The 12,567-nt window shown below is 33.9% G+C and overlaps 1 protein-coding gene across 1 annotated transcript; it reads left to right on the top strand.

Annotated features, from left to right (window-relative positions):
- The first annotated feature begins 3,447 nt into the window (after positions 1-3,447).
- LOC132164552 (3-phosphoinositide-dependent protein kinase 1-like) lies at positions 3,448-12,218 on the top strand. The gene is made up of 11 exons (XM_059575088.1): positions 3,448-4,079; positions 5,453-5,633; positions 5,809-5,861; positions 6,644-6,745; positions 6,815-6,923; positions 7,009-7,087; positions 7,312-7,477; positions 9,779-9,913; positions 10,053-10,219; positions 11,093-11,315; positions 11,610-12,218. Exons 1-11 carry the CDS (start codon positions 3,909-3,911, stop codon positions 11,691-11,693), a joined length of 1,470 nt encoding a protein of 489 aa, XP_059431071.1. The 5' UTR covers positions 3,448-3,908; the 3' UTR covers positions 11,694-12,218.
- The last annotated feature ends 349 nt before the right edge of the window (positions 12,219-12,567 follow it).

Raw genomic sequence — 12,567 nt, 5'->3', positions numbered from 1 at the left:
CAAAGAGTCACCTTACATAGAAAGTGATCTACAACTAAAAGAGTTGGCTAGTTGTGTTGCGAATAGTGCTACTGGAGCTTCTGCAACGTTAACTTCCACCCTTGACAGTCTCTTGGAGATAGTTGCAATAATGGAGCCCAAAAAGTCATTCAAAACAGCTATTGACACAGTCATGTCATGTATGACTAGAATAATTCTTACAAATAGCTAAATGGTTTGTGGATGAGAAGGTTTCTAGCTAACCAAATTTGATCCAAAGTAATGGCAGCCGAAAATGCACCAAATTTGTTGGAATAGCAAGGGTGGAATGAGGCTTCAGAATAGCCTTGATCCATTCATTTATGGGTTGGCCACCAAAAACCAAGGAATCAATAGGCCACTTGGTGTTTCTCCAAATAATTCTAGCAAGAGGGCAATCCAAGAAACACATGTTGAATACTTTCACTTGGACACTTGTCCAAAAGACACATCCAATCTTCCAAATTACCAGTTTGGATAAACTTAAGGCATTTCAATCAATCTTTCAAGGCAGATGCTTTAGCCTAAATTGGAGTTTAAGGTTGTGTGCAATGTTTTATCTTTCTCATTTTATTGAAGTTTAGGGGATTGTTACAAAAATAAAATAAAATAAAAAATTATATCAATTTTGAGTGAAGGTCAAATCTTCATTAAGAAAATTAAAATGATGGAATAATCTTTTATTTCAAGAAAATATGACCAAGTTGTTGGTGTATAAACACTTTCAGGTAAACAATACTCTTGATCGAAATATTGATTTTTGTTTATTGTTTATTTATTTGATTAATTATAAAGCGGTTCTTTCATTTTTGACAAGGATAGAAGTTCTTATATAATCGTAATCATACCTCGATTGAGTCTCTTACAATACTTGGGATATCTTGATCAACACATTTGTTTGGCCAAAAAAATGATTGACAAAGTAGGGTTGATAATTTTTTATACGACTCGCAAACCTAACACGTACACCAATATGAATTCTTAACATTTGAGAAATGTAAATAATTTAAACAGTCAAAACAGAGTTATTGTACCCTCTACGAGATCTCGGTGGAACCTATCTAAACTAGTGATTGGCCTTACTCTCTTTCTTTGGCTTCATTTGCCAATGGACTTGACTAGTGATTTTTAGTTTGGAAGTGATTGATGTAATATAAAGTATATAAAAATTTTGAATTTTTGGTATAAAAAATAAAAAAATATTTATTCTGCAGTGATTTTTTTCTTTGAATAGTAATAAAAAAATGATTGATGTAATATAAAAAATAAGATTGGTAAGAAGTTAAATTTTTTTTAAAAAAAAATTGGGACTCGGGCAAAGTCTATTGCCAAACGAATTTATGTCCCCCTTCTTTACTCGGAAACATGATCCTCTCCAATATGAACTGGATAATATTCAATTAATTATATTGGAGGGGTATTTTTGTCTTTTTACTTTTTAATGGGACAAAATAACTAATTGGATATTATCCCATTGAAATGAAATGGAGAAGATCTTAATTCCTTTAGTCTATATACCAATTTTTTTAAAAATAATTTTTATCCTTATCTATAATAAGAGAGAGAGAGAGAGAGAGAGACATGGAGAGAGCTATTAATAATGGAATGAGTAATGCTAGGGACCATCTTTTTATCCTCCTAAAGCTGATGTGACTTTTAAAATTATAATTAAATTTTAGATGAATCATACTTGAATTTTGATCCAATGGTGATTTTGAAAGCCACATCAGCTTTAGGAGGATGAAAAGATGGTCCCTTGCATTACTCTAATGGAAGAGGTTAGCCCATAATCTAGAGTAATGTTATAAATTACTCTTATGTCACTCTTATATATCTCAAAGAATGATGTAACTCTTAAAATCATTATTGAACTTGTAATTGATCATTATTAAATTTTGATCAAATAATAATTCTAAAAATCACTTATTTTTTTAGAGATACAAGAATGACACAAAAGAGATTTTTAGAATTACTTCATAATCCAATCCGCGGACAAAAACAAAAGGTTTGAGTATATTTGTTAATCTATTTTAGGATTTTTTTTAAAATTATTTTTAGTTGAAAACGTGTTATAAAAAACAATTTTGTCTTATTTCATATTTTCAATTGTTTGTTAATAATAAATAAATAAATAAATAAATAAAAGACAAGAAAAGCAAGAACAACATGTTATTGTACTTTGCTAAAAAAAAGCACTGAAAATACGTATCTTCAATCAAGACATGTGTTCCGTTCAGAGTGTACAATCTCTGCGCATCTGAACCGTTTGACCGCCTCGATTTTACTTTTTCCAAACTCTTTTTCCCGTTGAACTGCCAACATCCCACAGCAACTCGACACGTCTTCCTTTCTAAAGCAAAAGCGGCAGGTTCTCATAGATTCTTCAAAAAATCTTTTTTTTTTTTTCATAATATATCACATTTTTAATTTTTTTCTTCTTCTTACGTTAGAGAAAATACTTAAAACAACATATCTAATCGGAGCAGTTAAATCAGTTGAAGACAACACCATATAAAACGGACGTCAATAGATCAACATTATTTCCCACATTTTCCTCCCTTTATGCCAATATGTCAATACAAAAAAAAAATCATGAATCCTATAAAATATATCTCGCATATATATATATATATATATATATATATTTTCATCCACTTAATGATAATAATATATGAATAAAAAAAATTAACATCTAAACCATTTAATTAAAAAATATGTTACACATAATTTTTTTATAACTTTTTTGACACAAGCCGGCGTGTGATTTAGAGGGTGTTATGTTTTTTTCTTTGAAAAAACTACACTTAACCTACTCAATTTACCACACAATTTTGCAATATCCCACTAATATTTTAATTTGGTTAATGTATCATACTAATCTATCGTTGAGGTTGCAATGTTCATTTTCTCTTACCTTAAATAACAAAAATATCCTGCAAAAAAAAAAAAAAAAAAAAAAAGAGAAACAAAAAAGGCATCACTTTAGTCTATTTTGATTTTTTGTTTTTATAATATTTTTTTTCTAAATTTTATTGTATTTTTTTCATCCAAAATATTTTTGTCATTTTGAGGATGAAATGGGAAATGCAACCCCAAAGGTACATGAGTAAGATACATTAATCAAATAAAAAGATTCGGAAAAACATTGCAAATTATACAATAAATTGTAATTTTCTTAATTTTTTTAGTGATTGACGTGAAAATCTAATAATATGTTAACACGTGTTGACAAGACTTAAAATAATTGTAAGTATATAGATAATTACAACCACCATTTACTTTTATAAAATCACTCTTGATAATAATTGCCAATTGGCAAAGAATTTTATTCACTAAAAGTATCTTCCAAATATATACATGCAATTTTTTATTTTCCCATGACATGGCTCCCAATCATATGGAGCAATGAGCATATCAGCATCACCCCAACCTTCATTCCTCTCTTTTATAGGTGTAGAGAATCATTCAGTCCCATGTGCCACTCTTCTCTTCAATCCCCATACCTTCCTCTCCTCCATCAAAAATAATACCAATCCACACAAACACACACTCTCTCTCTCTCTCTCTCCCGTCCTCCATCATCCATTATACTTTCTAGGGTTCTGAAAATTGACATCCAAAGCAAAAGCTAATTTGCCAAAAGCTGATCATCTTCAGCAAGACACACACATACCCATATACATATATACATATATATAACCCCAATAAGGGAAACCCACCTTTTCTTTTTTCTTTTTCAGAGAATAATATCAAAGAGAGAGTCTCTCTGTGTTCCATTGGTCTCAGCTCTGCTCCCAATTGTTTTTTTGGTTCTAAATAGAGAGAGAGAATGTGGGTTTAGAGAGAGAATATGTAGACAATTCTGAAGACAGAGAGAGAGAGAGAGAGAGATGTTGGCAATGGAGAAGGATTTTGATTCCAAGTTGAAAATTCAGGGGAGTTCTTCCAATGGTCGGAGCGTGCAGAGATCCAAGAGTTTTGCTTTTAGGGCACCCCAGGAGAATTTCACTGTTCAGGATTTTGAATTGGGCAAGATCTATGGCGTCGGTTCCTATTCCAAGGTTTACATATTTTTTTTTCCTCTATTCTCATTTTCCAAATTATGGTGGTTTTTATGGTTAGATTTTGTTCTTTGTCTTTTTCGCTATCTGGGTTGTGTCAGTTTGTTATGTTTTTGTTGTAGATTGTTGGGTTTTGACGGTTTGGTGGTATTGAGCATCTAATGTTGTCAATGAATGATACATTAATATTAGTTTTTTTCTGTCCTTTTTTTATATGATAAAAACTCATGATTCGTCTGTTTTGGTTTATTTATTTATGGGCAGTAATTCTCTAATGATGATCAGTGGGTATTGTGCAGTTAAATCATTTGGGGTTTTATTGGCATTTTTATAGCGGTTTAGATTGATATCTTAAATATGCATTATTCTGAATTATAGAAACCCAGGTGGGGCTGGCTCAATGGGGGAGTTTGTTGATCTTCAAGGAATATGGTTTGATAAATTGGGTTCTGAAATGGGGATGTGATGGAACACCGAATTTCATTTCAATGCCTCTTTCATTGGTTGCTGAGGAATCTAACCAATGGTCTTCTTTTTTTTTTTTTTTCCTTAAAAATTTCTGTTGAGCTTTAAATTGGTTAAGATTTATAGCATGATGGTATTTCGTCTCCTCTGGTCCAAAATAACAGAAATATATATATATAAGAAAAATATTCAAAATTTGTGTGATCGTTTCTACCCCCTCTTCCCCCCCGAAAAAAAGAGAAGAGAATTTTTTAATGAATTGAGTTCATTTGTGGATTCTTGGGACAACATGGCCTGCTGGAATTGGTGGAGTTTCTTACCTTTACTTTTAAAAGTTTAAGCCTAAACCAAGAAAAATAAATAAATAAATAAAGGATTAGAAAAAAAAGCAAACTGTTATTATGATGAACAGTGACTGTGTCACTATGTCTAAGAGCATTGTGAAGCCTACGTCAAATTATTTTCTTATGCAACTTTCCTCGTATCTTGCTAATCAACGTGTACCATTGTAGTGTTTTATGTGACATATCATGGTGATTTTCAGTTGGTTGACAGTATGGATCGACTATCCATTTTACCTGAAGTTCTCTGTTGGGTGCTTTTTTATGAGGATGCTTGTTATTTTCAAGGCTGGATACGTTTGCTCAAACTGTTTTGGTTTTTGTTTGTTTGGCATGCCGATTTTTACCCGAATTTTAAAGCCAATGTTATACGCATTATTGTAGATGCAAGAAAACACTACTTATCTTATGGTTATCTGTCTATTCTTTAGCCTCTCTCTCTCTCTCTCTCTTGTTTGAACTATTGGTGACCCTTATACACGTGGGGCTCAGAGGTGCCTCTTCTTGTCAGTTTTACTATGTGTAGTTATTGATTGTCTCTGAACATCATACGAATGATACTAACAGGTTGTTAGAGCCAAGAAGAAGGACACAGGAATTGTGTATGCATTGAAGATCATGGACAAAAAGTTCATCACCAAAGAAAATAAAACGGCTTATGTGAAGTTGGAACGCATTGTGCTTGATCAATTGGATCATCCTGGCATAGTGCGGCTATTTTTTACATTTCAAGATACTTTTTCACTGTGTAGGTATTCTTAGTGTAATTTGTTCATAGCTTTTGATGTCTTTCGTACTTGCTTTGGCTTCCACTTCTTTTGTACTGGTGTTCTTTATGTGCTCTTTGTTATTTGTTATGTTTTTTGGGTTTTGCCTTATTCGGATTATCATTTGATAATGGTTTGTTTTACTATATCGTGAAGACATGGCACTTGAATCCTGTGAAGGTGGAGAGCTTTTTGATCAAATAACCAGGGTAAGTTTATAAGAAACATAATGGCATACATCCATTGCAGAAATATATCTGATTTGTTCAAAGAAAAATCATGTGGCCACTTTTTCATGAAGTAGATAGTGATATTTTATCAGGTGATCTTTGGTACTTGATCAGTAATCAATAAATATGGTGAAATTGTATCTATTTCCTAAATTACTTGTAATGTTTCCTATATTGTTTTAATGTTGGATGATGCTAGGTGTTTCTCTTTTTATGTGTCTCATACTAAAAGAGGATGTGATTTTCTGTTTAATATCTAGCTTTGACTGCTGAAAACCACTTTCGGAAATTTTTTGGGATATTTGCATTTTTTTCTGAAAAAGACTAAAATGCTTTCTAAAAGGTGCTGCTTTAGTACATGGGCGGAGAGTGACCAGAAAAATGGGGCGGGGGGGAGTATGAGTGAGCAAGACTGGTTATATTCCATAATACGAACTGTCAATGAAATTTAAAAATAAGAGAATTTTGAGTAGAAGTGATGATACACATCCAATAAAATAAAGTCCTCATAAAGCCAATCTTAAGCTGCCAAGCTGCTTTCCACACTATCCTACTACTATCTTCAAACTTGCCTCTGTAAGAGAACATCAAGTCCAGCAATCTACTAGGCATAACCCAGTGAAGCCTAAACCTTTATTTCCGATTATTTAATTTCATCAAAATATGATGAATTCCAACCTGTTATTACGTTTCTAGCATGTAGTGTTTCCTTTTAGCTTGTCATTGTACAGAATCCACTACCAGTTACTTTGCACCTGCAGAAAGGTCGTTTATCAGAGGGTGAAGCTCGCTTCTATGCAGCAGAAGTTGTGGATGCACTTGAATACATACATAGTCTGGGCTTGATACATCGTGATATTAAGGTATTTTCCTAGCACTCTTGCACTATTTCATTGGTAGATGAATTATTCTAAAAGTTTCTCAAATGGCAGCCCGAGAACTTGCTGCTTACTGCAGAAGGACATATTAAAATTGCCGATTTTGGGAGTGTAAAGCCTATGCAGGATAGCCAAATTACAGTCCTTCCTAACGCTACATCAGGTTAAATAAAATCTTGTCATGTGCAATCTGTTTAATTGTACTTTTGAGAGATATATTAAAAAATTTCAGTTGATGGCTTGTCCAGATGATAAGGCTTGTACGTTTGTGGGGACAGCTGCATATGTTCCTCCAGAAGTTCTCAATTCTTCTCCTGCAACATTTGGGTGAGCGACTCTTTTTCAATTAAGCCAGGATTTATGTTAGACTGAATGATTATTGCAATTAATACTAAATACTGAAGCTCAGTGTTTCTGCTTATTTATTTATTTGTTCCGCAGCAATACCTGGTTCTCATACTTCACCTTGTTCATTTGTTTTTTTTTTGGTTAATTCTGTACTGCGTACGTAGGTTAACTTCCTTTTACCTTTTCTGAACATATCAAAACAGAAATGACCTCTGGGCACTTGGCTGCACCTTGTACCAAATGCTTTCAGGGACCTCTCCTTTCAAAGATGCAAGTGAGTGGCTCATTTTCCAAAGAATTATAGCCAGAGATATTAGATTTCCGGACTATTTTTCGGAGGAGTCAAGAGATCTCATTGACCGGTTATTGGTAAGCTACAACCCTCGTTGTGGTTAGTTCGAGTGTTCGCTAATGATGGAGTGCATTTCACCTTATATGGTTCTCTTAAATATTGTTTTTTCCTCTTACCTATGGAACCTTTTTTCCTTTGCTATTTGTCAAAAAAAATTGATTACAAACATTGACGAGGAAAAAGCACAAATTTGGCTTAGACCATGTTATTATGATAGGTTTTCAGCTTATTAGTTTGGCACAGGTTTAAGGATATGGTTTTATCTGTTCTGTTCCAGGAAGAGGAAACAAGCTTTTCTGCCATCATTGACATAGGCTTGTACCCTGTGAATGCAAAGTGGTTGTTTTCAAAGTGTTTTTTTTTTTTTTTTTTAGATTTTAATTTAGACAAAATAACAAAAGTAATTTACTTCATAATCAACACATTTTTATCTACATTTCTATAATATTAGACTATGATAAAATTATTGCATATTCTTCATTTTGCTTTAGATTTTCTCTGTAGTGGGGAAAAATGGTTACATTTGATTGTCCCCTAGACTTATCAAAAAAAAAAAAAAAAGAAAAGAAAATGAAGATCGTAAACGATAGGATATTGATGCATCTAAATAGGCACGTACTTGTATCACTATGACTATGATATTGCACAGTATTGAAGTTCTTCCATCATAGGAGTAAAATGATACTTTAGCAGTGAGCTTATCATAGGTAGCCATTTGTTTCTGTAATAGATCTGGTTTACCATCTCTGATTTGTGTGAAGTATAAAACATGAGTTTTATAGTAACTTATTGGAGCAACTTTGGAACTATTTTCAAGTAAACCTGTCTGAAAACCTCAACAATTGAAAATCGTCGAATCCTAAACATAAAAAACACAACCACAAAAACAATTATCTAAATTGAGTTTGTGACTGATGTGGCATACCTCTTTCTTACTTTGTTAGTTGGCATCCCTCTTTGGAACCTTAACCTTTTTCTTCTGGACAATAAATCTCCGCAGGTCCTTCTTGTACATTTCTCAGCTTGCCATATTACACAAAGCAATTTATAAAAACAAAATATCATGGCAGGGAAAAAGAAAACTAAGTGATAATTTAATCACGGGAAGCCCTGAATTCACCATGACTCCATTTTTCAAAGAAAATAAAACAATCAACTGTGATTGGCAAAACTCAAATATACAATTACTAGTGAAATTGGGGAAAATAACCTATAGAGCATGTGGGCCAAAATGAAAAATATAGAAAGCACACGATTCATGATTGAGGAGACCCTAATGTACTTCTAAGAATAATAGTAGAAAAGTAAGAAAATGCCTACGCTAAGACAAATACTAAATAGCAATAGATCCATTGAATATGCTTCTCGAAACTCCTAATTAGCTTTGGTAGAGCACTTGAAACACAAAGCCATCAAGGAAATTTAAAATATCACTAAAATATTACTTCAAAGATAGATTTGTATATTACTTCAAATAAATGACGTGGTCCATTCCCAGCTGTTCAAATTGTTCACTTTCATCTCTTGTTGTGTTTCTGAGCTACTGCATTTTCTTGCATCACCAAAAGTTACGCTGTACAAGATAACACATTTTTGCCTTTTGAAATTGACTGCATAGAGAACATGCAGCCGTAGACTACATATACTCTTTTCATTTGCTATTTTTTCTTAATGTGTTTAAGAATGCAGCAAATATGCCTTGCAACATAATTTTTCTTTGCGTAAATTGCACTTTTTCACCCAAAGCATAGGGTCGTTTGTGATGTCCGTCATAAATTTTAAATTTGAATAGTTAACACCCTAAACTATATGATTAGTTGCAATGTTCCCTCATATATGTGTTTTAAGTAGAAAGATATTCTGCCAGGATAAAAAAAGAGGCCGGACAAGTAGAGGCCATATTGATCTTTAATGAGAACTGTAGAGAACGATACCACTTATCTGCCATTTTGTTTTTCCTGGAAAGTGGAAGGTCCTTCCCTCTGCATGGTGATACGTTTTACTGACTGAATTTCATCCTTATGCTATTAGTGATCCAGGAAGACCAAATAACAACAGAATCAACATAACTGATAGTGTCCAATTGCTTTTATGAGGAGAAGAGATCTTTATTTATATAAAAAAAAAACTTTCAAGTCTTTTTTAATTAACAACAACAACAACAACAACAGATGCATATTCTGACAACAGATCTATGTTTGAGAATAGGATGGTTTCTTTTTTCTTATGTGATATCAATTATATGTTGTACAATGTTTTGTTTGATACTGCTTCATGAAGTGTATAATTGCCCTAAAACAGCTACAACCATGATGCAGGATTTAGATCCCAGCAGAAGACCAGGTGCTGGACCTGATGGTTATGCGGTACTCAAGATCCACCCCTTTTTCAGGGGAGTTGACTGGAAGAATTTAAGAGGGCAAACCCCTCCAAAACTTGCTCTGGAACCAGGGGTATGGCTTCCGTTGTGTGTGAAAAATGCAATTTACAAAGCAACCTCACTTCCCTAGCATCTCTGCCTATCTTTGGTCGAATGATTTTTAGAAAGTTTTGTTGTTTACTTAATTTTAATATTTTTCTTATAATTTTAAGGTTCCATCAAGCGAGGGTGATGATGTTCACAATTCATCATGGAACCTTTCACACATTGGGGATGGTTCAGCAAGACAACCTGATGGGAGTTCTGCTGCTGCATCATCATCTGAAGGGTCTGGCCATATAACTAGGCTTGCTTCAATTGACTCGTTTGATTCGAAATGGTATAGTCTCAATGCCTTTTGCTTTGGGTGTAGCATCAACCCATGTTTTACTGTTACAGAAAACCTGTGATTCTCTGATGTTCAATTCTATCTGTTGTGAGTTTGAAACCCTTAAGAAGTTGTAATTGTTATGTTGTTGTGCTTTTGCTTGGAAGGAGCCTCAAAGGTTTATATGCCCAAGATGGTGGTTGGACCTGATATTAAGTACAACATACATTCCGTTCAGAATTGGTTTTTGTGAAGGGTGCCTTGTATTTATGCACTTTGCAGATGAATTTTTCAATTTCTTGGTTTTCTAATAATTTCCAAGTTTTTCTGGAAGGGAAGTATAAGGAAGTTTCGCTTGAAACTCTATGAGAGACTTGGGTTTTAAACTTCGTGCCTCTAAAGTTAGCGTTTAGATTGTTGAGCTCAGTCAGTAAACATGCTCGGGAGAAGTTCTATAGTACATTTTCTACACTGAAAGGAAGGTCTTGGTTGAAACTACCAGACAAATACTTCTTTAATATCTTCCTAATTACATGGAACATTTTTGCTGTACTGAAAGAAAGGTCTTGGTTGGAGCTATCCAACTAATGCACCTTTAGAATCTTCCTCTTGGGAAGGATATTGGTTAATTTCTCTATAAATTGGGCTGGAAGAATTGTTCTTGGTCGATGTTTCGGATTCTTTAGAAGTGTGTGGGGGAAGGATTTCTATCATTTTCCTCTCTTCTCTGTCATACTTTCTGAAATTGAGACAGTTTTAAATACGTAGCATTTGTAGTTTTTAGCTTGGCCACCCGCATCAGTTTTTTTTATTAGTATTTGTATGCAATGCCGCTGGGTCACTTGTGGCAGGCATATCTAATTTGTATGCTGACCATGTTAACAGGCAACAGTTCCTGGATCCTGGGGAATCTGTTCTTATGATCTCAATGGTGAAGAAATTACAGAAATTAAGTAGCAAGAAGGTGCAGCTTATCCTCACCAACAAGCCCAAATTGATCTATGTGGACCCTTCAAAACTGATTGTAAAGGGAAACATAATTTGGTCAGACAATCCTAATGACCTCAGCGTCCAAGTCACAAGTCCTTCACATTTCAAGATTGTCACAGTACGCTCTCTCTACTCCATGTTCTGAAAAACCCAATTCTGCCCTGAAATTAAAAGCAAAAAGTTAATCTTAGCAGTAGCCAATCAGAGCGGGTGTTGTCCATAGTCTTCTCAAATATTTCTTATGATACCACTAGTCTTTAGTTAGTTCTAGTAATTTATCTTAGCAAGAGAAATCATTGCTATGATTGGTTGTTGCAGCAAAATTTGAATTAAAAAAATGTAAAAAGGTTTTACTCCCTCTGTTGCATTTTTTTTTTTACTCTTTTCTGATTCAAACTTATGTAATGTTCAGCCAAAAAAGGTGATGTCATTTGACGATGCTAAACAAAAAGCATGGCAGTGGAAAAAGGCTATTGAAGGACTTCAAAACCGGTAAAATCTGTTTGTGGTATTTACAATACATCTTTGGATGTTATGATTCTGTAGAGCAACATGGTGATTCTCGAGCATTTGACGCCCCGAGAATTATTTATTCAATGAAGAGATTCGAGTTGCACATTCGGTTCTTCCGAGGGGGGTTGGGTTCATCTCTTGTTCACTGTAAGAAAAAGGACAAATACGTTAAATGAAATATTCTTTTGCGGAATCATTACTGTATGACAGCAATTTTGGGACTTTTCCATTGGGCTTCTTAGCATTTCATATGCATGTGGTTTGCTTGAAGTGGTGAATAGACCAGCTCAGGCTTTCATAAATTGGCAGCATGTTAGGGAATTGGCCCTGCCCAAGTTGAAAGTAGAAAGAGTTCTTGGCCTGACCTTTAATCAGTTTCTTGAGACTTTGATAGATTGATCTTTCTTGTTCAGTTCTGATATGTAATACTCCATTGCTGGGAAAACATGTAACAGCTTACAGCTTATCCAAAGGAAATGCCATGGGTAGTGCAATTTTCATACTATAACCAGATATTCTCTGTTGTTTAAGTTCTGATATGTAATTCTCATTTTTCAATTGCATGCTTTTTGCATTGTGTTTCTGTAAGTGCAGGTGCCTTCGCAAAATGCCCTGTTTGAGACATATATAAAAAGTGCCTCACATATATAAAAGCCTCTTACACATTCTGTTCTAATTCAGGAAACACGCCAAATTTTATAGTATAATGGGACATAATTTACTATTCGTTCTACACACTTTTTTTCAAGGAATCTCGTGGGTGGGGCTTCATCAATGTTTTTCATTAAAAAATTAAAAAAATAATAATAATAATAATAAAAAGGTGCCCAGCGATGGCTATTGAGTACTGCGCTTCA

This window comes from Corylus avellana, chromosome ca1 (genome assembly GCF_901000735.1).
Source record: "Corylus avellana chromosome ca1, CavTom2PMs-1.0".
Classification (NCBI taxonomy): Eukaryota; Viridiplantae; Streptophyta; class Magnoliopsida; order Fagales; family Betulaceae; genus Corylus; species Corylus avellana.
This window is presented reverse-complemented; position numbering and strand designations above follow the sequence as displayed.

Coding starts and splice junctions, on each gene's coding strand:
- LOC132164552 (XM_059575088.1), top strand. CDS start 3,909: ATGTTGGCAATGGAGAAGGATTTTGATTCCAAGTTGAAAATTCAGGGG. Junction 6,746..6,814: donor TGATACATCGTGATATTAAG/GTATTTTCCTAG, acceptor CTCAAATGGCAG/CCCGAGAACTTGCTGCTTAC. Junction 6,924..7,008: donor CCTTCCTAACGCTACATCAG/GTTAAATAAAAT, acceptor TGGCTTGTCCAG/ATGATAAGGCTTGTACGTTT.